General features: G+C 41.2%; 1 protein-coding gene across 5 annotated transcripts in view; it reads right to left on the bottom strand.

Annotated features, from left to right (window-relative positions):
- The window catches only part of LOC134212648 (developmental protein eyes absent), a 94,758-nt gene that overhangs the window by 47,101 nt on the left and 20,995 nt on the right, over nt 1-26,662 (bottom strand). For 3 of the 5 annotated variants that reach the window (XM_062690677.1, XM_062690678.1, XM_062690679.1), the window contains one exon: nt 24,337-24,719. The exons of 1 other annotated variant lie outside the window; for it this stretch is intronic. In XM_062690677.1, coding sequence (XP_062546661.1) covers nt 24,337-24,417 — 81 coding nt within the window. In that variant the 5' untranslated portion in view covers nt 24,418-24,719. Of the gene's footprint in view, nt 1-24,336; nt 24,720-26,451; nt 26,626-26,662 lie in introns of those variants that run through there. One more of the 5 variants, XM_062690680.1, reaches the window with a different exon arrangement.

Here is a 26,662-nt window from a genome sequence, read left to right as displayed (position 1 = left end):
AGCACATATATGGGATTTTTCCGTGTGTAAACATTTGTGGTTGACTTTGAAACATTGTCTTCGACCCTGAGTTGAATTTCTGTACGACCACCAATGTCAATAATGAGATAACAATTTGCTGTTTGAATGTTTTTAGTTCTAAAAAATCACTTTAGAGATGGCTTTTCAGTCTTGACAAAATCAAAACACTGTTATTTAATTTTGTCCGACGTTTCGGTTCAATTCTTACAGGTTTATCATCAACTGTGGTTCTGCTGAACCATTGATTGTCACGAGGTCAGGATTGTCGAGATAAAGCAATGGTGATCGATCTTGTGCCAGGTACTAAATTCCAAGCAACGATAAGCGGAAAGGGTTTTACCATAAACGCGGTGGTCGAACCATTCTCGTTTATCTGGGAAAATCCAGACCTCGTGACAATCAATGGTTCAGCAGAACCACAGTTGAGGATAAACCTGTAAGAACTGAGTCCCTGAGGAAGGTCCCAAACGGACCTAAACGTTGGACAAGATTGTTTGTTAATAACAGTGTTTTGATTTTGCCCACACTGAAAGGCCATCTCTAAATCGTTAAATTACAGTCGAAAGTAATAGTTTATCTAAAAAATCACAGCCAGGCAGGGAAAACGGTGACAAAGTGTAACGTCTTGTTGAAATTACTGTACCCTTTGATCAACCGCCGGTCGTCATTGTCCCTGAAAAATAAGCTTGCTGTCTACAAGCAAATCATCCTCCCTGTGATCGAATATGGCATGCCGGTCTGGGAGAGCTGCGCTAAAACCCACCACCTCAAACTTCAACGGGTCCAAAACAAATTCCTGAGGATGATCCTCAACACCCCTCCCAGGACAAGAACATCCGAGGTCCACCGTCTGGCCGGAATTAAAACCTTACATGAACGCTTTGGTGAGTGTAAAGAAAAGTTTAGGGTCCGTTGCTTGCACTCGGACCAACAAGCGCTTAGGGCGCTAGTTCCAATCTAGGTTATCAAATTCTTATTGTAAATATTAGTGTACATAGTAGTTAGGTTATCAAATTTAAAAAAAAAACACTAGCGCCTCCTGAAGGCCGTCATGATACATTATATTTTAAAAATTAAGTAAAATCATAATAATTATAATAATAACAATAATTGAAATTGAAATTGGAGGGCCAAGCCGGCCGATCACTGTACATGTTAAAAATGATTGTAGAACAAAAATGTTTTTAAATAAAGAAGAATTTTACTACTACTACTGCCAGGCAGGGATGGGACAAATCACGCGATCATACATCCAAATTATCAATTGATAAAAACTCGCTAGCGAGTAAGAATCGTTCAAAAATTGTATCTTGACTTGATAAATGCTTCACTTACTTTGCGAAATTGTTCTTCTTCATGTCTCCAAATCAGAAAAATGAACTATTAAATTAAACTGGTATTGATAAGATGTTTTTGTGTGTTAATATAACAGCTTTTTCTTGTTTCTTGGCCGATAATGATAAAACGGATGGATGCAAAGCGTGGAATCCTCACCCCCTTTCGTCTAATTTGTTGAGACTATGGTTGGAGAGCGGAGAACTTACGACTCGGATTTGAGTTTGGGTTTGAGGATGTTACTTACAACCCTGAATAAACCGGAGATGCCCGCGAACCTCCTGTTGAGGGACTTACAACCAAAGTGTCAACACTAGGGAGGCCCATCCTTCAGGAAAGAGATAAGGGCTGCATAGATGCCCGAATCATCCGCGACAACATCCCGGATGCTGGTTGGTATCCCTTAGGTTAGACCTGGTACTTGGGCAGCGACACAGGAAATGTTCAGTGGTGCTGAGGAGCTCACATATATCGCAAATAGTGCAGAAGGGTCCCTTCCCAAAATTATGAGAGAGCCGTTGCGAAGTGTCAGCTTTGGTATCCGACACCAGCAAGGAGATCATCGCTGGTGTTGCAGGGAACTCCACAGTGCCTTGGGATCCAGGCAAACGTCCTGTAGTCGCGCTGGTGAGCGAAAATACTCTGGATCCAGGGGTACTTAGGCTGCTCGATCTGCGACGCAGAGATGACACTGACTGAGTCGATCAGGATCAAAAGCGGCTTCCTGGATGTGTACTTAGCTGGGATGAAAACCAGTGGCTTGCGCGGAGAAGATAATGTAAATGCTGGAACCCTAGCAGAAGTCCAGCGTAACTGATCATGTGTATAAGTTAATGTATTCTATGTAAAACATGTGAGCTGCTCGGGGAAAGCTGACCGTGTGGTGATGTTGGGACCGGTAATACCAGTTCCAACTCCACGGCTTGGATCCGACTCATCCACGAGCCTGTATTCATGGTTTCAATATTCGTCATACAGGAGTTCCGCGACCGACCTTCCACCTTCTGATTTGTCTCTTCTACGAAAACGTTTCGCTATGGGACTGTTTATGGTAGAGTGACAGCTCCTTGCTCTAAGTCAGTAGATCTGAGTCACTAAAAGTATGAAGGTGCGTAGGATTCGAATCCCTTCAATAAGGAGAGTAATCGCATGATTTCCGGATGTAAACGTAGCCAATGCTGCCGTAGATAGCCGCCAGCACACGATGCTGAAATGGCACGATGCGTACCTCAGCGCAGACGATATCGGAAGGTGTGGTCGAGAACAATTCAGAAGTAGCTCTAACGTACTGGTTAAAAGTCGACGACAGAGTATCGATGAGATTAGGTAAGGCGAGGTAGATTAGTTCCAAGCCGTAAAGAAGTTAAGGAAGCCCATGATACCCTGGCCTATCCGCAGACGAAGTGCCCCCCGAGCAGCACCCATGTTGCAGAAAAGTTTCTGTGATAAATATGCAATCAAATTTAGCCACATTTGAGTAGCTGCAACCAAATAGGCCTGGATTGTGCTGCTAGGACCTGATATTGTGGTGCTTGGACAAAATTCGGACCAAATTAAAGCCGGCCTTACAGCTGACACCAAGAGACGTTAACGATTTTGCGATGGGAGATAGTGAGTTCCCCAACTTGATACTCGAACTGGACAATTGATGTCTTCAACAGCAAAGGTGCCCAAGGACGCACTTTTGTAGTCATTAAGAATCCCACCGAAGAGGCAAAACGAAAGATGGCGCTAACGGCAGCACTTCTGTAAAGGGCAAAGGACAGCTCGGCAAACGATAAATGCTGTTTGATTGGGAAACTCAGTAAGTCCAGCGGGACTCAACAGTTTTGTAACGTTATGAACCTTCGGAAATCGGTCACTTACCGACACCAGCGATGCAAAAATATTCCTCAATAGTGTTGGCAACCTCCAGCGGGATCGGGAATGTTAAGGTCTTGCAGATCAACAATAACCTCTTTTCCCTCACATAAAATTGACGAAGTTAAGGAAGTTCTTCCACTATTTCCTCTTGGCATCTTTATCGACACTTGTAGTCTTTTTGTTTATATTATGCCAATGCACTTACCTTTCCGGATGACCAGGGAAAAGCCTCATGAGTGCTTCCTTCGGGCCTTAACAACACGATACGTTTTGTCCGACCACCAACTAAGGGCTTTACATCCGGTCCGGGCCAAGTACTCGTTTGCGGGATAGAAAAACCAGTAGCGTCGCAGACAATCTTGAAGAAGTCGGGAAGCTTTATCGTCGGATGTTGTTGTCGGAGGACTCCCAGTCGGCGGCATCATATGTGGGAGGAGAGGCGTTAGCAGTGATCTGAATTAGGAATTGCTCACTACGGTAAATAACGGAATCAACCTCCAATTTTAGCCCGGGGAGAAGAAACCGGCTGATGGTGGTCACGTCGATCTCCCAAGAGATGAAGGGGAAAAAGGGTCTCACTGATGATGTCACTCACCCTTTTTGGAAATTGGAGACATTCACCATGTTAATAGCAATGCTACCTGATAGACGGACTCCAACGACTGAGATGTCTTCGCTAAACTTAAGTACGTCAATGTTGATCTTCCGAAGGACCATGCTAACCCACTTGTTCTTGCCCCAATGCAACGATTTATGGAAGCTAGTGAGATACAGTTGATCTCCTGGATGGCTACAGTCTAGGGCTAGCTGTCATAATTATTTATTTATTCAGACTAAGGCCAAAGTGGCCTGTGCGGTATAAGTCTTCTATATAAGAGTTTTCTCCATTTGGCTCAGTCCATGGTTACACGTCGCCAACCACGCAGTCTACGGAGGGTCCGCAAGTCATCTTCCACCTGATCGATCCACCTTGCTCGCTGCGCACCTCGCCTTCTTGTGCCCGTCGGATCATTGTCGAGAACCATTTTCACCGGGTTACTGTCCGACATTCTGGCTACGTGCCCGGCCCACCGCAGTCGTCCGATTTTCGCAGTGTGAACGATGGATGGTTCTCCCAGCAGCTCATGCAACTCGTGGTTCATTCGCCTCCTCCACGTACCGTCCGTCATCTGCACCCCACCATAGATGGTACGCAGCACTTTCCTTTCGAAAACTCCAAGTGCGCGTTGGTCCTCCACGAGCATCGTCCAGGTCTCGTGTCCGTAGAGGACTACCGGTCTAATGAGCGTTTTGTAGATTGTCAGTTTGGTACGGCGGCGAACTCTATTCGATCGGAGCGTCTTGCGGAGTCCAAAGTACGTACGATTTCCAGCCACTATGCGTCTCCGAATTTCTCTGCTGGTGTCATTTTCGGCAGTCATCAGTGAGCCCAAGTACACGAATTCTTCTACCACCTCGATTTCGTCACCACCGATGCAAACTCGCGGTGGGTGGCTCACATTGACTTCTCTTGAACCTCTTCCTATCATGTACTTCGTCTTCGACGTGTTGATGACTAGTCCGATCCGCTTAGCTTCCCTCTTCAGTCTGATGTAGGCTTCCTCCATCTTCTCAAAGTTACGTGCCATAATATCTATGTCGTCGGCGAAATCAAATAGCTGGACGGACTTATTGAAAATTGTACCACTTGTATTAATCTTTGCTCTTCGTATTACCCCTTCCGTAGCGATGTTGAATAGCAGACACGAAAGACCATCACCTTGCCGTAACCCTCTGCGGGGTTCGAAGGGACTCGAGAATGCCCCTGAAACTCGAACTACGCACATCACCCGATCCATCGTCGCCTTGATCAACCGTGTCAGTTTATCCGGAAATGTGCGACTTTGAAGACGATGAATAGATGATGTGTGGGCACGTATTTGTGCAGTACTTGGCGAATGGCGAACTACTGGTCCATGGTGGAACGTTCGTACATAAAACCTGCCTGGTACTGCCCCATGCAATTGGTGCTAGTCGACGGCATAAAATTTGGGAGACTACCTTGTAGGCGGCGTTCAGTAATGTAATTGCGCGGTAGTTGCTATAATCCAGCTTATCGCCCTTTGTGTAGATGGGACACACGACACTTTCCATCCACTCCTGCGGCAAAACTTCCTCCTCCCAAATCTTGATAATGACCCAGTGCAGCGCTCTAGCCAGTGCCTCACCACCGTGTTTAAATAGCTCTCCTGGTAGTGGGTCAACCCCAGGGGCTTTGTTGTTCTTCAGCCGGCCAATCTCCTTCTGGATTTCCTGGAGATCCGAAGCCGGAAAAATTATGTCCTGCGCGCGTTCTCCCAGGTCCATCGCCATACCGCCATCTTCGTCTGCCACATCGCCATTCAGGTGTTCTTCGTAGTGCTGCCGCCACCTTTGGATAACCTCACGCTCGTTCGTAATAAGGTTCCCGCTTAGGTCCTTACACATATCAGGCTGTGGCACGTGGCCCTTACGTGAACGGTTTAACTTCTCATAGAACTTTCGTGTGTTATGAGCGCGTTGATCCGTCTCTTCACGGTCTCGATCTTCCTGCTGGCGCTTTTTCCTCCGGAAAATCGAGTTTTGCCTGTACCGCGCCTGTTTATGTCGTGCCTTGTTCGCCCTCGTGCGGTGTTACAGCAATCTCGCCCATGCTGCATTCTTCTCTTCCACTAACTGCTCACATTCGCCGTCATACCTGTCGTTTCTTTGATCCGGAGGCACCGTGCCAAGTGCAGCGGTTGCGGTGCTACCAATGGCGGATCGAATATCACAATGAGTTCATTATCTGCTCGACGATTCGACACGGGAACTGTGTCGCTAAGTCGAAAATAATTTTGCTCATATGGAAAAACCGAGCAGGTGACAAGCGCGGTGTCATCATCATCAATAGACATAGCCCGCTGTCATAATTGAAACGCAGTATGGAATAAAATTATAGCCCAGGACATGCTGGCTACGATCTGGCGATGGGCTAAACAATAGGATGTCAGTAGCCTGGGAAAAACCCATTGCTAACTGTCAGAGTTTTAGTAAAATATGGCCGCCATTCCTTCCAGGAAATTCTATACTTTCGTGTGCTGGGTGTTTTAGCGATGCTGTTTTTTTTTTAAATAAGCCTCTTCGGACAAAGACACCGTGGAAAGGCATCCAGGACCTACGCGGAATACAATCTCGTTAGATTTCTCTACATCTCCCTATCTTTACCTTCAGTGAAACTGCGGGATATTTCAGGTATTAACCACTGGAAGTCCTTTACATTATTATCAGATAATTTTTTGAAATTCCCCGATGAAATTCTCGGGTGCGGGTACGTAATCAGAAAGTGAAAATAATGTCGCGTCAAGACGTGTTCTTTAGTAGGCAGAACGATCGGTCGATCACGGAATTTTTGTTCTGCATAGTGCGGTAAGCAGAACGATCGGCCGGTCGTGCGAAATTTTGTTCTGCTTTGTGCGGGTAAAAAAAGTGAAAATTAATTTCGCGTCCAGACACCTTCAGTTCGTTCGATTGTGTTTTTGTTCTAAATCGTTTAAACTACACGCTTTACACGGCATACCGTTTACCAAAACGAACCCTGCCACACTCCCTACCCCATGTATCCAACATCCCAGTGATTTCTCGTGGAAGTGCAGATGACTCGTCGGCTTCTATCAAAGCGAGTATCATGTCAACATCTCCTACCTATTCCTTAATTGACCTGCATTCGGACACGGCCGGCGCTGGTATTGCTTGATTTTGGGTCACCAGTTCTTACACATTGAAGATGATGTTAATCCCAAACTTCATCTGTTGGTTCTCTGTGTAATTACAGCTGACCTGGCAATAACGGAGGAGCAACCGTGGGCGGTCAATCATGCTCATGCTCATGCTCATGCAATATGGCCGCCATTCCTTCCTCTCTGTTCCCCTGCAGTAGAAAACCCATTAGCCCGTTTCGGCCCGGGCTACGATTTCAAATTATAAAATCCACCGTTCTCTTGTTTTTTGACCGATTTGCATCAAATTTGAAGGAAAGATGCATTTAACCCTATATTTTTGTGTAGATGTATTGATTTGTAGATTGGATCCTTGGGGACGGTTTTACCGAGGGGGTCCCCTGGGTCAAATGGGGTCAAAAATAGGTCAACTTCCTTTTAATCGTAGATAACTAGTAGTAAATGCTTTCAATAATGATGCAATCGTTTTTATTCATCATTTTGCAATAGTGGGAATGGAAACTGCACATTTGGACCTCGAAAATCCGATTACAGATGTTCCGGGAACCTGGTTCCCCCAGGGAAGTGGTCACCTTTTGATTGCTTCTGAAACCCAGCTTGCGACACATCAAACTTCATGATTTTGCAACACAAATACAATACAAGCCATTTTCACAGCATCTGGACACATTGGCCACTTTCGGAGGTTCCCTGGGACCTTGAAGCCCTCAGGAAAGTGGTCAGTTTTTGAGTTGTTCTGAAACCCAGCTTGCGACACACCAAACTTCATGATTTTTCAACATAAATACAATCGAAGGCATTTGCACAGTATCTGGGCACATTGGCCACTTCCGGAGGCTCCCTGGGAACCTGATGTCCTCAGGGAAGTGGTCGCTTTTTGATTGATTCTGAAACCCAGCTTGCGACACATCGAACTTCATGATTTTGCAACGCAAATACAATAGAAGACATTTGCAGAACATCTGAGCGCATTTGCCACTTCCGGAGGTTCCCTGGGATTAACCCCAAACCCACACCCGCCCCCCGTGGCTACGCCGCTGACTAAAGTATAACTGTATCTAAACTTAATGTCACAGTAGAAACAAATACCTATATGATTTATATAAAACATTTCTATTATTTTATTTTATTATTTTTTATTGGGAATAAGTTGGCAGATCAGGCCATAGACAGGATCGAAAAATGGACCTGGATTAGATTTGGAAATATTCTGATAGTAGTGCCCGGGGAGCCTGGAACACTGGGTCTGTTAAGAATAGAGGACCCGGGGTACCAATGGAGGCTCATTGTACTCACAGAGTCCGAAGTTCTAATTGCTTGCTAGTCAAAGTTAATTAACTTGCTGCTGTTCGATGGCTTACATCTCTCGCCGTCCAACGGGGAAGAATAAAGTGTCCCAATGACGCCAGATAAGAATAGCTCCCTCCCACGAAACTGCGTCCAGCCAGAGAAACAGCGCCTTGGAACCTTGCGCTTGCTATCTAGCCCACAGGGAGATACTGTGGGTGCGGGAAGGACGTCTGCACTGGGAGAATGACGACTATCGGGGGATGTGTACAGGTTCTTCATATCTAACAAATCTTCGTCCAATTAATGCCGAGGACGGACGGTCGGGTTGATCCGGTGGGGTCTTAGCGTCCGGTCTACGCTTCCGATAATATTTACGCTGACAGAACATTATGACAATCAATCAGATAGAATCGAAGCAAGAGTAGATCATTTACATCGCCTAAACTATGACAAATCCAGTTGCTTACCACAGATGGATCGGGAACATCTGGGTTTCCATTGAATTCAGGTGAACACCAGTAAGGTGTTGAGGTTGGACAAGCGTCAGACGAATTATTCGATCCACGATCCACGACAGTGTTTTCTAACCCTGGAATTCATGATCAAAAATGTTTAGGCCTTCAAAAGTTGATTTTAGAGACTGACTTCGGAGAAGAGTTTCAGAATGTTAAGCTGTTACGAGAAAATTGGCTGTACAAACTTTAGTTCTATCTGCTATAGAAGTCGATGCATGTATCGTTATTAATGAACGACCCACAAAATTCAGGTTTTTCACGATACTTTCGTCAATATATTTTTTAGATTTTTCGAATGTTTTACAAAGTTATCCGTCGCGATAAAAAACGTGAACCTTTCGAGGACAGTTTCTTTTTATTTTCAATATTGACGAAGTTTTTGACGATTTTTGGTTCGAAAATAAGCAATTTGACTTTAACTACAAAGTGGGACAGAATTTTAACAAGGTAATGGAAAGTATATCTCAAGTACCAATGGTTACATGGTAACATATATGTGACATAGCTTGATGTAAAGTGCCATATCACGAATATGGAACTTAACATACTGTAACACTTCTCCGAAGTCATTTAGCCTTTAAAATCAACTTTTCAAGGCCAAAACATTCCTGGGTTAGAAAACATTGTGCGGCGTAAAAGGCGAATATTTTCATCTTTATTCTTGTAAGAACGACGAAACTTTCTGGTCTTCACGTCTAAAAGGTTCGGAAGACAGCCAAAACATGCGCCAGAAGGCCGTACAAAAATGGCTGTCGAAATCTTAGTAGTCACAGAGGAGTTAACGGGCAAAAATTTTTACGATGTTCTGCTTACGGGTTCTGCCAAAACGCACCAAGCGGCTTATTAACTGACTTGTGATATTTTGATCGTAAAAGTAAAACAGAAATCATTTCATAGCTATGCATCCATACATTTGTTTTAGGATATACTCAGTTATGGGCCTAATGGGAAATTACGGGCAATACGATTTTAATCAATTGAATCTGCTAAGCCAAAGCTTGGGTATAAAATGTATAATTTTTTGTTGGCACTTGGTGCAATTTGGCAGAACCCCGGCCAGTTAGACAAAGCACGTAGACGAATTCAAAATAGGTCTTATTTGATTTGGTCATCTTTCAGCGCGGTAAAAGTTCCACCGAAGGGCAAACCATTCGCGTCGAACATGTGATCTTATAAGATTAGCACATAAGATATAAACAAATTGCAATTTTATGCGAAATGCTGTTAGGAATTTTTCGGCGAGTAAAGATCACATCAAGTTACCTACACCGCACAGTCAGTGTTCGATTTCAGGATCCAAATTGAATAACTTTTACAAAATTTCTAGACATGAAAAGACGCATCTTTTGGTGTAATGAGATTGATGATTGATCCACCTTGAAGTGAGATGAAAATTTTCTTTCCGCCAACAAAATAAATATAAAGTTGGTTTCTTGAGAAAAATTGTAGAGTTAGATATTACGAAAATCTTTTTAGAACATTCTGAAGCTCTATCTATTAACGATATATGAGCGTTATCTGAGGATGACCCCCTTTAAAACAGATTTTTTTATAATTCAATTTATCAATTTAATATAACTTTCCAAAAAATAGTCGAAGAAAATACCAAACAGGATCATTCCAAACACCAGTATCCAATGCATTGCAAAAATTCAACAACCATTCGAAGATATCATTTCCCACTGCTGCTTTCCTTACACTTCATCATCCGGATCACATCTCAAATTGATGTCTTCGCATCAATTTTGCATCCCTACCACAGCGCACAAAGGAAAACTGCATCCGATCGATAGCCATTACCGTTCGAATTACCCTCCATGATCCCGGCGATCGTGCGAGAAATGACCCGATGTCAGACACACATTAAACGAAAAATTTGCCAAACAAGCAAGCATAAAAATCGTCACCACCCGGTCCGGAGCCGAACTCTGACCAACCGGTCGAGGTCGTTTCGTTCGAAACGCGAGAGGAAACAAATAGCGTCGACGATATCGCGAGATCGGAGATCGCATCTGGGTGCCCGTGGGGAGTGCAATTTTTTTTGTTTGCCCAAATCTGATGCCCCGCCAATCGACCGCGCGGGCATGTTAAACAACACAAAAACGTCTCCACCGTTTCGTGCTCATTCTTCGCGCTGCCATTTGTTGGGTCATTCGCTGTCACCTCGCTAAGGAATGGCCATACGTGGATCGCGCGCGAAAGACATGCCATCAAGTGTCCCTTGAGTCCAGAGGGTATGGGTTTGTGTGCGGTTCATAAAAATTAAAAGACAACATAATTTTTCATCCATTAAATCTGCTTTTATGGATATTATTTATGGGGATAATTTATAGCACTCTTCACTCCTTTGTTCGCCATAAAGGAGACACGGCAGGGGAGAGGCGGACGCGTGTACGGCACAAAAGGATACACCATCAGTGATGGAACGTGCGAATTTATGAATCTTTTTGGGAGTTCTGTGATGCTTGGAGCGCTTGGTTGAAATTAGGAGTTAAGGAAAACGAGCAGGAGTGATGGGGTAATATCTCTAAGCTTAGAAAATGTTGCTCACAAATTATTACGATTTTTAAGAATATGTATTACCGCTCAGGCGACAGTGAACAAACATATTTACCTAAACCAATTGTAAAATTGCAAAAAATTTTAATAAAGATTGATAGTATTCAAAATTAAAAACAGCGTCAGTCAGTGATGTTATGTTACCATAAAACTTATACGGTTAATTCTTCTGTTAGTAGCCATTTCATAAAGAACAACGAACCGCGTTTTCTTTTCCTGATATGGATTGTGCGTGGTACGTCATTGGATAGTATCGCAGAGGCGTTAGGATCGTATCGCAATTTAAGAAATGTAAAAAATTCTGCATTGTTTTTTAAGTTTTAAAACAACGAAGCACCGTTATTGGCTAGTCTAAAGTTAGAAGGCTAAGAAAAAGACTACAAATAAGCAGCATAAACTAAGAATGCAAATCTATCGGACAACGTTGTTGTGTTACCAACAATAATTTTATATTCCACAAGATGATAATCATAATAATCAATGTATATCCACAATGTCAACGCCATCCCACCAGAGACGAAGTTAACTCGTGAAGAAATCACACTTAAAAACTCGTAAAACCCAGGCCATCCAATTAATTGCTCACCACCAACCAATAAGGTGCGTGAAAATCTACAGCAGCGTTAACCGGAGCCAATAATTATACATCTTTGGCTGCAGATCGACGGACATCGTCGACGTCGTGGTCGCATCGTCAAACCAAAACTGATTTTTACTATCGTTTCTACACCAAATCTCATAAACTCGACCATCAATTCCCACCACCATTCGCCAGCAGATCGTGTCGACTAACGCCAATAATGTCTCAGTGAAACAAACCACCAACGGCGGCGGAGAGTTCGCTGTCTCGCATAATCGACGACGAGGGGAGAAAATTAAATTAATAAACAAAAGGACAGTATATTAACACGGAATATTTTAAGGCTTGGAGGAGAGAACGAACAACTGAACACGATGTGTGTATGGGGAGTATGGTCCTATATGGCATCATTGCAGGCTATTTTAACGCATATAAGTCAGTGGAAAAACAGACATCCCAAATAAAATTTAAAAAAATAAAATTAAAAATACTAAGCTGATTTCACACGCAATGATATCGATGGAATTATGGGATGAACATTAGACCATACGCCCCTCTACTGCTGCAAGCAGTAGACTGGTGGTTCTCGAAGCAAGAAGCAAAGAACACACATTAGATCTGCGCTTGGAAACGAAGGAACGATCGCCAAGAGGCACCCATGAGCGCGGGAAGACAACAACGACGAATGAGAAATGATCGAACAAATAAAATTTGAAAAATAGCCATAAATATTGAAGGTGATTGGAAAGATAGATTGTGTGGTGGAGCGGGATGGAGGTTGCGACGCACACGGTGAGTACCACCGGGCCTGGCAGCATCCAAATCCAAAATCGTAAAATAAAGCGCGATGAGAATCCGTGAGCGCGGAGACTTCTCGCCACCTTCAGCAGCAACTGCACACTGGTTGCAGTGGAAAGCAGCGAACCCCTTTCGCGTCACCAAGGGAAAAAGGGTGAAAGCGATAGGGATGGCCAGTTGGATCACTAGCTCACTTTTCTATGAACATGGTTTTATTTCTGGTGATTTGTGGAATTTTAGTAGTCATTGGGAAATACAATTTTGTGGATACTGTACTGTTATTGAAATATAAAAATAATTGATTTTACTCAAAACCCTAAAAAGCTTCGAATTACATTTCACAACTTTGTGTACATTTATAACATGTGAGCCGATTATAGTAACAACCAGGGTTGTTAACGTTAATCAACGGTTAACGCCGTTGACGTTGATTTTCTCTTGGTTTAACGTCAACGCCGTTGCGTTGAGTTTCTTGGATTATAACGTTAACGTGAACGGGTTGCGTTGAATTAACGTCAACGGGCAGCGATAATCTACTCGTTAATGTATCTTCATCTTCCATCAGGTTCTGCATAATAACAATCAAATTGTTTCTAGGCGAGTGTGGTTTCCATGGGACATGACATGAGGCTTGTTTTTTTTTCATCAATCATAGTTCACCGCTATGAAAATCCATTGTCATTCTGAAAGTATTTTCAATTCAAGTCAGACCAACTTTGACAGAATCTGAAAAAAGCAACTTGCCAATTATTATCTACACATATTCAGACCGTTCAAGATGTGCGCATCAAAAGCACAGGTTTTAGTTGCTAGTGAAAGATACTGCTTTCATACATATGTATAAAGCAGATTTCATAAAATGGAAAATCTGCTTCAATTTCAGCTGTCCATGAAATTTGGCTCTCCTATATATCAAATGGGCTTACGGCTAAATCTCACTTATACTGATCAACAAAAACTCCTTTGCCTATAAAATAATAAAATCTGCCAAAGTGGTAGTTTGAAAATTGGGTTTTGACAGTACATATAGAAACTCGTTACCGTAAAAAATACCGCAGCCGTTAACGTTAAATTAACGGAAAGCGTTAACGTAACCGTTGACTAACGTTCTTTCAAAATTAACGTAAAAATCGTTAATCGTTAAAATTAACGTTAACGGATTAACGAAACGGCGTTAATCGTTCATTAACGTTAACAACCCTGGTAACAACAGTTCTGGTCTACAGAAACCTTCCGTTTTTATTTTGAATACAAACTTCAATAGATGTTCGATAATTTCTCTGCATTCTCTGCATGTGATTTTGTTGCTTGTTTTTGTGGCATTTACCACAGAAATTCAAATTCATGTTCAAAAACGTCTTAAAATTGGTTAGCATTAGCATTGGGCATTTCGCACAAATTCGTAGGTGGTACAAGCCAAGACTATTGTATGAGAGTAGCATCACATTCATCCGTTACCACATATATTGATTTGGGACTAATCAATATCTCTTAGATGGAAGCAATGCACTCTCCAATAGTCGAGATCTGTCCTAGCCCCCGAGCAGCACAAGTCAGACACAAATGGTTGCGGTAACTTGATTGTGACTGAATCCGGTCACATATGAGTTGCAATAACCTATGATAAGGGCCACGTCCTTGCGAATGCTGAGGAAGGGGAAGGATGGTTAATTGGATACCTACTTAAGAAAAATGTAGAGAACTCTACGACCTCTCATAGGTGCCACGGGAGGTTTTTGAATTGTGTGGGAGGTTAGAACAGTAGGAATCGTTTTGGTAGAACATGACACACAGAAAGACCTAAGATAGAAATACAAAGTAGGAAAGGGACGAGCCTGGAATTGAACCCACGACCTCCTGCTTATAAGGTAGAAGCGGTAGCCACTAAACAACCGAGCTCGTCTGCAAAAACGTCTTAAGATTGGTTGTTGTAAAATGATCTATTTGGGCAAAACTCCTATTTCTATCCTAAATCGCATTTCTTCCAAATTATTTGATTTTTCAAACATTATTATTTAAAATTATACGATTTTTTGCGTGAAAAAGGCATTTTAAAATTCAAACAGAAACAAATTTTTAGTAACTCTAGAAAGTAACGGCTTGTTGGAAGCTTGATTGGCCTTCAATGAAGTGCATATTGGATGACTTATAATGATCCGGAATGTACATGCTAACAAACAATGACTGACGGAGTCAAACTGGGCCACGATGGGGCACGTGATTCACCAATGAATATTTCCTCTGATATTTAACTATTTACGTTAAAATTGTTTTGAAAAAAAACTGGTTGTACGCCAATTTTGATAACAAATAGGGTTTATTTAAGGGTAGCTTAGAAAGTGTAATCTGACCATCGTACCGGAGGTTGCTCAAGGCTTAATCGACTAGGGCTTCCATTCCCGGAAACCATTTCCCGGGAAATCATATTTCCCGGGATTCCCGATTCCCGGGATTTATGTATCAGTTTCCCGAATTTCCCGGGTAATGAGTATACTAAAATATTTTGCAATTATTGTCTTATTTTTTTTTAAATTTTATGATAACGGATTTTTGGGTATCAATTACATTTTTTTACTAGCATCATCTAACTATTTATTTCATTTTTGAAGGTTAAGAATTCAAGTTATAACTGAAAATGTTACAGAATCATACGGTGCATTCCAACACGTGTTGATGAGAGGCGAGACAAAGAACCAGTTTGTATCTATCGTTCGTTTATTCAGTAGTTTCAAACGTCGGTAAGCGTTGTGAAGTCGAAATAAAAATTAAGTGTCTGTGGTGAAACAGCAGAGCTACCAATGTTCGCAGATATTCAGGCAATAGCAGTGACCGCTTTGGCAGGTTTGTCCTATTATTGTCAAAGGTTTTTAAGACCTTCAATCCTTTTTGATTCAATTCCCGAACAGACTCATATTCCGAAGACTCGTTTGTATTTTGCGATATTTCGGAAATATTTCATTTGAGTATTTTATAATATTGGTGGGCTAACAGATGTTGATGGAAAAACAGATTTTAGGTCTTTAGTATGCGATCATTACAACTGTCTTACAACAAATACTCGCAAAACTTTTGCAATTTGATGCGTGCTGTTCGGCATTTCAAGCAAAGTTTGACTAAAAAAAAATTATAGTCAGGATCATTAAAGTACGACAATCAAGCACTCGCCTGAGAGCTCTTTTTTATTTCGAATGGAAGAATTCCATTTCAAATATTTCATTCATCTGCTTTAAATACAAAATGTGCTCAAGTGGCCATACATAAATAAAAATGGTTTATCCTTCAAACTTGACCAAAAGATTGTATGTACTAAAAAATATGTCGTCGAGTTTAAGAATAGTTCATGTTAGGAATATTTCGGCGTTAATAGAAGATAATCTTTCGAAGGGCCCCAAAACTGAAGAAAAATGCGGACACAACCTGAAAGGTTTGGTTTAAAATCATGGAAAAGTAGCACATAGTGGAGCTCATCAGGACACTGCAGATCTTACTCTTGAGCCAGAGCAGATGCTGATACTTATGACATGGCGAACGTTTTGTAGAAGGAGTTAACAATTTTCGAAATGAACCAAAACTTTCTCAGGCTTTCAACAACTTTTTCATCATTTGAGGACAAAATAGCAAGCCTCCCTGATGTCGAATGTATGTATTTCCAAAACCATATTTTACGACAAAATTTAAACTACGATTTTGAATTAGTTTCGAGAGATTATTTTATTTCCCGGGATCCCGGGAAATCCCGAGAAATTATTATTTCATTTCCCGTTTCCCGGGAAGTTGATTCCCGGGAAAAATGAAAGCCCTACAATCGACGTCCAGCAGGTTCATAGATCATGAAGCTTTCGACACAAGCTTATTCCGAATGAAAATGTGTTTGGCTCTGGTCAATTGATGAACAGTTGATTGCCTGGGCCAAAGATTGGTTTTTGAGCAAGATGTTTTTTACGGAAAATTTAAGCAGCTAGTCAGTGGTCAATCACCTTTTTAATAAGCTCGCATAACACTATAAAAAGGCCGATGAATAACTAGCTTTTGGTGATGGAATATTTTCAAGGTTTTCTAACTGAAATCACTTCAGCTAATTTTCAAATGGAATACCCAATCTAGAGGTACTGACCAAAAATATTCAATTATTTGATCTACACACTCATGAGTTTCAATGAGTTTATGTTTTTGGCTGCTTTGATAACGATTGACTTATGAAGAGAAAGATTGCAAAAAGAAATTAATGGTATCTGGCCATTGGACAAAAGACAAGTTGAGAATTTAGAAGTCAGTCAGTAGTAATAAGCAAGTAATAGAAGCGGAGAGTGAGTAGTGAGAAGTAAGCAGTGTGAAGTGGCTCTAGCAGCACAAGTCGGACCGATTTGGTTGCTGCAACTCAAATGCAACCAAAGTCAGTTGTTATTCAACCTAATGGCCATTCGACCTAATGGCCCAGCACAGTTGTACGTTGCCCAATTGATCGCATCTCTCTCGAATCGTTCTTTCGTGATGAGTGTATCGCAAGTGAGAAGAACCCCGGCTGCAAAGTCAATAACTCTGCCGCCTTCCAACCAAATGGCTTGATGTTTTGTACGTCAATTGAAACCTGCGTATACTAACCATGTATTCAGATGTAATTCGGTTCTAATCCCGGGTAGAAGAAAAAAGCAAAATAATATCAAATTTTACTATTAATATATGAATAACTGAATAGCAAAATCTGATATTAGTTTGTTTGATATAGTTGATAAAATAGCAAAAATAATAACAGTCATTGCACTAGCTAATAACTCATAAATAACTCATTTTGCTATTATAATAACAAACCAATAGCAAAATATTTGAAGAAAAGAAAATATCAAAATCAGTTATTATTGATATGTTGAAGATGCAAATGATAAATGAATAACAAACTTTGCTATGATTGCAAAATGTGTTCTTCATTTGTTGTTGTGCTCTTTCTTACAATAACATAAAAACAACTAATTTTACTATTATAACAAAACTTGTTGTTGGGATGTTATTTTATGTTATTTATGAATAACATAAGAATAACTAAATATGATATCATAGCAAAATTTGTTATTATTATGTTATTTGTTTGTTATTCACCTCTACCCGGGATGCGCTAGCTAGTTTAGACGAGCTCGGCGATGTAATCACTACCGCCCTTGTCTTATAAGCAGGAGGTCATTGGTTCAATCCCAGACTCCTTTCCATTGAAAAAAAAATAATTCGGTGTAGACTAAAACACTTTCTTGGGTGAATCTCGATCTATGCCTCCGTTTATCTACCCTACCTAATTAATAACCCTTTCTTTTCCGCTGTATCATGGAGATACCAAGGTTTTCTCGGTTTCTAATAGCAGTAATAACTACCCTTCTTTCCAACGTGACTGGAAGAACTTAGCCTGCACCGTTATAGATCTACATTTGAACGCTGTAGGAATGTGTTCTTCGAGAATAGACGGTGAATCCCAACCTTTACTCACTTGGATCGAAGTGCTATTTACATCAGTTTGGATCAATCCGGGAGTAGCAACCATTGGCATGTATAATCAGACTAAAAACTGGTAATCGGGGTTCTGCTCGGATGCTACAGTAATTCAACAATTTCTTGAAAAATATCTGCAGCTTCAAATGATGAACATGGAAAATATCTATCTTCATCGTCTTCATTGAAGTAAAAGGCGACGATAATGCGATTTGTTATTAAAGTTGAAAATAACATGGAACAAAGGGTTGTGTGTGGGTCACGACTTGCCTCCGGCAGTGGAACTCAACAAGGTGATATAATTTTTATCACAATAATGCAGAGAATTGGAATCCGCTACTAGAGAGTGCGGAATTTACATTTTTCCAGGCATCAACAGCTGGACATCGCAGCAGAGGAAGACCTAGAGGTTCATGGCGACGTTGCCTTAAGTTGGGTGGTCAGCCCATCCTCGACAAAAAGATTGTGAAAGTTCTCACAGTCTCCATTGACAAAAGCCGCATTTCCGGCAAGTCAAAGTAAGTTGTCGGACCAGAGTCGAACCAACAACAGGTGGCTCCGGTTAAAGATCGGGCTGGCTATCATTGATAGCCGCCAACTCTACAGCCTGAAACCTGTATCGCCTACCATTACTTCGTCGAAATTCTGTACCCGACTTTCATTTCGTACATTCGAGCCGCCTTTAGGATTGTTACCCTCAACATCAGCCCAGTCTGCTTGTGCCGAGGCAGGCATCTTGCCCTTTAGTCACCGCAGCCTCACTGGCAGCCTTCTTCATAGCTTGCAAAGGGGTGATAATTCCGTGACTCTTAGAAGGTCGGTGGCCGAGCTCCTTAACAGAGATTTCCAAAACCATGAACACAGGTGTACGGATGGGTAGGTTTCGGGCCGTTGAGTCGACATTGGGATCACAAGGACTAGTTTACCTGTCTCAGACAGTCTCTGGATATGTATGACTTCTTGTTGGCCGAAACAGTCGCGGCATTCATCACCGCCACTTGCCCTTCAAGAAACCCATCCTCGTCCTGGCTGAGTCTGTCAGCGTCATTTCCAAGTCACGCTTTTGAAAGAAAAATAAACTACTTTAAAGTATTGTTCCAAAAACTTTAAAATACGATATACATATCAGAAACATGTTGACTTTTAGTAGCGCACAAGTTTATCTTTATGTTCAATGCATTTCTTGAAGGTCTGTTAGAGAGGTTATCAATAATGCTAACATAGTTTGGAGATGGAGAGGTTATCAATAATGACCACAAGAGTTTTTTTTTTCCAATAATCAAGAAAAATCCTCAAACGTTCGTTAGTTGATTTTATATGGTCGGGGCGCTGCCAAACCGCACTAAAGGCCAATGAAAAATTAACATTTTTTTGCTCAAGTTTTCATATCGTATCGGATATCCTTCCGATTTGTAACCGAGGATATCCAACATCAAATGTGGGGGAGATTCCCCAGCGCTGAACACTTCCCAATACGGGAGCTCAAAATGACACTTACTGGGGTCCCTCCACAGTCTTATGTATTGCGGAAGAAAGCTATTTAAAAGTGCTTTATCTGCATGGAATATCAGATTCTTATGTTGTAAACTTTGTATAAAATTTGAGATTGATGAGAATGCTCAAAGTTTTATTGTTTCACCTTACTTCTGATGATTTGAATCAACAATATTGAAATCGATAGAACGCATTCTAAATATGTGGAGATGGTTAATATTAGCCATGTTTTGCATAACGATTATAATTTGTTAGATAGATTGTATGCTATTTCGCCGAAAAACCTTTCCCGGAATTTTTTCGCGGTACAACATTCCGCGAAATGTGTCAACTCTCCTAAACACATTTTACACCTTTTTTATCATAATTATCATTGAAATATTTACCGGTTTCTGCTTAATTACATGCAAACCGCGCTAAATTCTTTTGGTTTGTGATTTAAATAATGAAACAAATAATGCTTTCTTTGAATGACCGCATCCGATCGGTATCGCAAAATGAGAAAACTTCTTCTTCTTCTTCTTCTTTTTATTGGCATTACATCCCTACCACACTGGGACAGAGCCGCCTCGCAGCTTAGTGTTCATTAAGCACTTCCACAATTATTAACTGCGAGGTTTCTAAGCCAAGTTACCATTTTTGCATTCGTATATCATGAGGCTAACACGATGATACTTTTATGCGCAGGGAAGTCGAGACAATTTCCAATCTGAAAATTGTCTAGACCGGCACCGGGAATCGAACCCAGCCACCCTCAGCATGGTCTTGCTTTGTAGCCGCGCTTCTTACCGCACGGCTAAGGAGGGCCCCAAAAAACAGTTAGATAGATAATATTAAAATACAGTTTTATTGGATTTTTTAGTCATATTTGATTTAACTGCAATTTGAGTGCGTGTTGGCTCTTGTTTCGGACGGCCGTACGATCGCGCGATTTGCCGAAATTTTGTGTTTTGCATTGCGCGGCCGGTAGTAAAGTTAATTAGTTCAGTGCGTGTTGGCTCTTGTTTCGGACGGCCGAACGATCGCGCGAATTGCCGAAATTTTGTGATTTGCATTCCGCGGCCGGTAGTAAAGTTAATTAGATCAGTGCGTGTTGGCTCTTGTTTCGGACGGCCGTACGATCGCGCGATTTGCCGAAATTCTGAGATTTGCATTGCGCGGCCGGTAGTAAAGTTAATTAGTTCAGTGCGTGTTGGCTCTTGTTTCGGACGGCCGTACGATCGCGCGATTTGCCGAAATTTTGTGTTTTGCATTGCGCGGCCGGTAGTAAAGTTAATTAGTTCAGTGCGTGTTGGCTCTTGTTTCGGACGGCCGAACGATCGCGCGAATTGCCGAAATTTTGTGATTTGCATTCCGCGGCCGGTAGTAAAGTTAATTAGATCAGTGCGTGTTGGCTCTTGTTTCGGACGGCCGTACGATCGCGCGATTTGCCGAAATTTTGAGATTTGCATTGCGCGGCTGGTAGTAAAGTTAATTAGATCAGTGCGTGTTGGCTCTTGTTTCGGACGGCCGAACGATCGCGCGATTTGCCGAAATTTTGTGTTTTGCATTGCGCGGCCGGTAGTAAAGTTAATTAGTTCAGTGCGTGTTGGCTCTTGTTTCGGACGGCCGAACGATCGCGCGATTTGCCGAAATTTTGTGTTTTGCATTCCGCGGCCGGTAGTAAAGTTAATAAGTTCAGTGCGTGTTGGCTCTTGTTTCGAGTCAGCGGATCGACCGGTCGTCAAAGTTTAGTTTTGCTTTGTGTGGGTGAGTAGATAAATCAGAAAGTGAAAGTTTGTTTTTTGTCCGGTCGTGTTTCTTCAGTAAGCGGATCGGCCGGTCGTCGAAGTTTAGTTTTGCTTTGTGCGGAAGGCAAAACGATCGGCCGGTCGTCGTAATTTTGTTCTGGTTTGCGCGGGTGAGTGAATAAATCAGAAAGTGAAAGTTTCAGACAGCGAGAGTGTTATTTCCCATCCCATAGATCGCATCACTTACCGAAGTGAATCCAGATAAATTATCCTTTGTAACTAAAACGATATCCTATCCCAAGACAATCGTGGAGATGCAGAGGTGTTCTCGGTCTCTAGTAGCAACGAGAGTCGGACTAACAATCCTCCCTTTCCTATATGACCGTAAGGACGTGGCCGGCGCCGTTATTGACTTTAGATATTTGAGCTCCCGAAACGTGTACATTGAGAATGGGTAGCTAGTCCCAAGCCCCATTTATTGTGTTCTCTGTACAATTTCGCAAGTTCCAGTCAATCACGGAGTAGCAACTACGAATTGTGCGGTCATAATGCTCATGCTCATGCTCATATTTGATTTAACTGCAATTTGTCAATGGGCAAATTGTGGCAGTCAATCTCATACGCATAACAAAGTACAAGTAATGAACTTTAATTTAAAACCTGAACTGTAGAGTTGTAAGTGAATGTAATGTTTCATCAAAAGTCATTTCCTACTATGTAAATCAATCGCCCATCACAATGACTTGATGAACCAATGCACCATGCGTCTCCATATGCTTGTATGCTTATACGTCGAACATGTACAAAGCATGTTGACATGAACAGCAATAAATCTCGAAAAGTAATGAAATTACGAACTAGGTGTCTTCGACAAAGTTTTTCAGAAGAACTTTTGCTACAACTCTCGCGAAGACAAATACCTTGCATGTTGTAAAGTGAAAAAAATAAAAAAATTATCTCACTTTTAGGGGGATGGATCATACGGCTGAATACCTCCAAAGAAGCGCATTGACTTACTGATAAAATGTCTCGCAGACGTCATGACGCTAAATCACATAATAAAGGCTTGTATCAGTTCAATACGGTATCTGTATATAAAGCTAATTTTTTGTATAAAAACCTTACAGAATTGTATTTATGTATATGCCAAGAATTTATACAATAATTGTAAGATTTGGGTGTCCGTTCCGTAATTACCTAAATATAACTGAGATCAAATGAAAAAAAAACAACCAAAATACTGACATAATGCAAAATTAGAAAACATGAAACAAAATCAGCTATTTTCTCTACGTTTTCGGTTTTACCGCGTTTTAACACAGTTTTCTGTCGAAGCTTAATTTTATCACATACTAGCGAAGAATACCCAGCTTTGCCCGGGTGTGTGTTGCAAATGTCACATACTGAATTATTTGCAGCACCGCACTCTAGATCAATTTCCGTGCGTTTGTTTTGTTTTCCTCAACAGCTGACCCAAAATTGTATTCTAATGAATTTTTTACATTTCCCCGTTAAATTCACAATTTTCTTGTATATACAAATCTTGCGGATCCCAAAACGAATCGATTAGGAAAAAAATCTTGCAAATCGGTCAACCCGTTTGCGAGTTAAATCGTCAAAAAGGAAAACTCAACACATTTTTATTATATAGACTAGCGAAAGAAACCCAGCTTTGCCGGATGTTGAAAATGTCACAATGAACTATTTGCAGCCCCACACTGTTGATCAATTTCCGTGCGTATATTTTGTTTCCCTCAACAGATGATCCAAAATTGATCTAATGATTTTTTACATTTTCTCTTTAAATTTACCAACTGTTTGTATATACAAACTATACGGACCCCAAAACGAATCGATTATGGAAAAAAATTGCAAATCGGTCAACTCGATCGCGAGTTAAATCGTCAGGAAGGAAGTCTCAATTCATTTTTATTACATAGAAGACTAGCGAAAGTAACCTAGCTTTGCCCGGGTGTTGCAAATGTCACAATGAACTATTTGCAACACCAGCTCAACAGCTGACCCAAAATTGTGTTCTAATGATTTTTTTTACATTTCCCCGTTAAATTCACCAATTATTTGTATATACAAACCTTGCGAATCTCAAAACGAATCGATTAGGGACAAAATCTTGCAAATCGGTCAACCCGTTCGCAAGTTAAATCGTCAGGAAGGAAATCTCAACTCATTGATATTATATAGAAGATAAGAAGATTCAAGATCTCGGGTTCAATTTCAGCTTATACAACCATTAACTTTTATCACATTAGTATCACCGTATGTTGCTTAATAATCTATCAAATCTTTTAGAAATCTGTAAAAATCATGAACCATTCATAATTTGTTGAGTGCCAAGCCATAAACTGCTTTTTTTTTATTTAAAAACTAAAAATCTCCCAATTTCAGCACTCTCCTTATTTCATAATATCAAAATTCACCAGTGGGTTGATAAGAAAGTAATATATCATAAACACCGACAAATATAATAAAATTTTCAATTTATTTTCACGTAGATCAAATTATTTGGATCATTCATTCAAGTATTCACAGATTCTTTAAGAATATTTTGTATAGTTTCCAATACTTTCCGTTATACAGTTAATGTTCGTTATCTAGCATCCCTACCACGTATGAAAGCGAGAAAATTTAAGTTGTCAAATAATTTGTATCTCCTAAAGACCCACATAAAACTAAATAAATTTATTGCTTAGGTGCGCCTCGGTACAAGTCACACATCTGGTCATCCACTACGTAAGACTCGTAAGGACCAGCCGATGAAGAGGAAATGAACAAAAACAACGACTCGATGGAAGGGGTTTCTCCCATAAACCGCTGGGATTCCAATTATTATGACCATACATTTAAAGGTGAACCACTAAAACAAAACTATAGACAAAAGCAGAAAACCAAAAAGCAAGCATCTATACTAGGTTGTATACCTTTGGTTCTATCTCTATCATTTTATCAATGATGGAGATCCGGGGGGCCGATATATAGCTACAAGGCATTAATGTCACCATTTCATATGATTTTTCACATTAAGCGCACAAACACTACACGCACAACAGGCTCATACGCACGCTGCTCGCAACGGGCAGACCCCTCCGTCGTCTGGCCTTCGCGTGGTCTACTCGGAGGGCCGGACACTCCAGGCCGGTTTCTGGTTTCGTTGCGCGTCGTCACTATCGGATTCACAATCACTTCACCTGGTTTTTTTTCCTCTCTTTATTCCTTCTGATGGGATCAACACTCAGCTGACTCAATCACGGTCCGTTTCTCTTCAGGCGATCGATTAGCTCGTCGTCCAACATACTGCTGCGAACTGTGAAAACATCCAAATTTTATGTCCCGCAATTACTCACTGCTAGTTCCTTCGTCCCGTGACCCATCGCGACCGTGCTTGGAATGCCGCCGTTGGCCGTTCTTCTGGGTCGTTCGTGTTTGATGATGTATCATCGTTCCTAGAGATTTATGATCGCACTGCGAATTTCTCACACAACACGCGGACGCATCAACGCGGCGATGATGGTTGGCGGTTGGTCACTCCCGGGACGAAGGTTGATGAAGAACTGCGAAACATCATCGGGTGACAACCCGACAACCAACGGGGCCAGGGTGCGCTCGGTAGCCGGCGGTGTGGAAGTATGGACTTGCACCAGATGTGGTGGGTGATCTGTCATCACGCGTTTGCGCACTCAGCAGCTTATATGTCTTCGCGTACGGGCCGACGGATAGATAAATAGTCGTCGTGGCTGGCCGTCGGGAAAAGGCACCCGCGCGAGGCTAGTCAATTTATTTATTAATCGCGTGGAAATTTTTATTGTTTTTAATTTATGGCTGCCGTATTGTACACAGTCGGAAATGTGATCGGGGGGGAAGTATCTATTATTACAACCAATGTTACACGTTGTCACAGTTGTAAAGACCGGCACGGTGAGACAATTTGAGTTAAATGTTATGACTTAATACTGCCAATTGGAACAACGCTCAGTAAATATGTTGATAAAATAACGCTTGTAAAATAGCATATGTAATTGCTATTGTTCATCTGTGTAAGCAACAACATGTTTACTTATTATAATTTAATGTTGCTTACATGTAGATTGGCTTAGCTTTGAACTGGGTTCGAATAATCACCGTATTTTTCACTTCATCAGTGCATAATGAACACTAATGCGTGAGCAATATCTCCCAAAATCAGTTCAATATAGCAATCTCATTTAATAAAAAGTATATGAAGTCCGCAAATAGTATAATGTTTACCTGGCATATTTTAAATTAAGTCATAATAGACTTGAAGCCATAAGAAACTTTGAAGAAATCACATGATGTTACATAATGTTCCATGAGAATTTCTATAAAAGTTCGAAACCGTCAAGAATAAATGTTGATGCAATACAATTAAACTCAAATTTAACTTGCATTATTCAACATTTGACCAAATGGCTTCACCACCGATCAACTGTACCGCGTGAGCGTGTAGTTTTTCATTCCCAGTTTTGCAAAAATAGGTTACTCGAAGCATTTAGTGCCTTGCTCGTCCATCACAATCTTTGACACTTAATTACCGGCAAAAACTGTGCCATTTATTTCCGTACGCACGCCATTTTTAACGCCACAATTGGTCATATCCTGTCCTCCGACCGCCGGGGGTAGATCACATTGAGCACACCACACTTTGGAGCAAATAGTGTTGAATCATGACCAAAACTCAATGTATAGTTGATATTGAATGAATATATTTATTTATGGATTTTGTCAAAAGGTAAATTTGGAATAGTAAATTCTTAAGAAAAACTGTTCAATACGATGTCACCATTTTAGTTTAAATTCGACCGATTCCGTATCTTTTAATTATGGCCAAGCTTTAACACTAATTACTCCTCAGAGCACCATCCGGCCGACATATAACTGGAAAGCTCTCGTTCAAATGTCAGTTCATTTCGCTGCCAGTTTAAACTTTTCTCCTTTTCCAACAACTGCCTTAATGAGCTGGTTTTTTTTTCGCCGACGAATTTATGCTTTTTTTTCTCCGCTTGCGTGTGAATAATTACCCCAGTGTTAAAATGTAATTATTAGTTTTTATTTTATCGTTAATTCGCAAGCTTTTTCCACGAATTGCAGCACTTGATACTGGGTGACGAGCGTTTAAAGCTTTATTATCGGTGCAACTCTTTCCCCCTGTATGGTTGGCTGTCGGGTTGACTGCAGTTTTCCCAGCGATGGGCGTAGAGGATTTCACACCGCCGGACATGCACTATCACT

Source organism: Armigeres subalbatus, chromosome 2 (genome assembly GCF_024139115.2).
Source record: "Armigeres subalbatus isolate Guangzhou_Male chromosome 2, GZ_Asu_2, whole genome shotgun sequence".
Classification (NCBI taxonomy): Eukaryota; Metazoa; Arthropoda; class Insecta; order Diptera; family Culicidae; genus Armigeres; species Armigeres subalbatus.
Note: the sequence above shows the minus strand (reverse complement) of the source record. Positions and strands in the feature narration are given on the sequence as shown.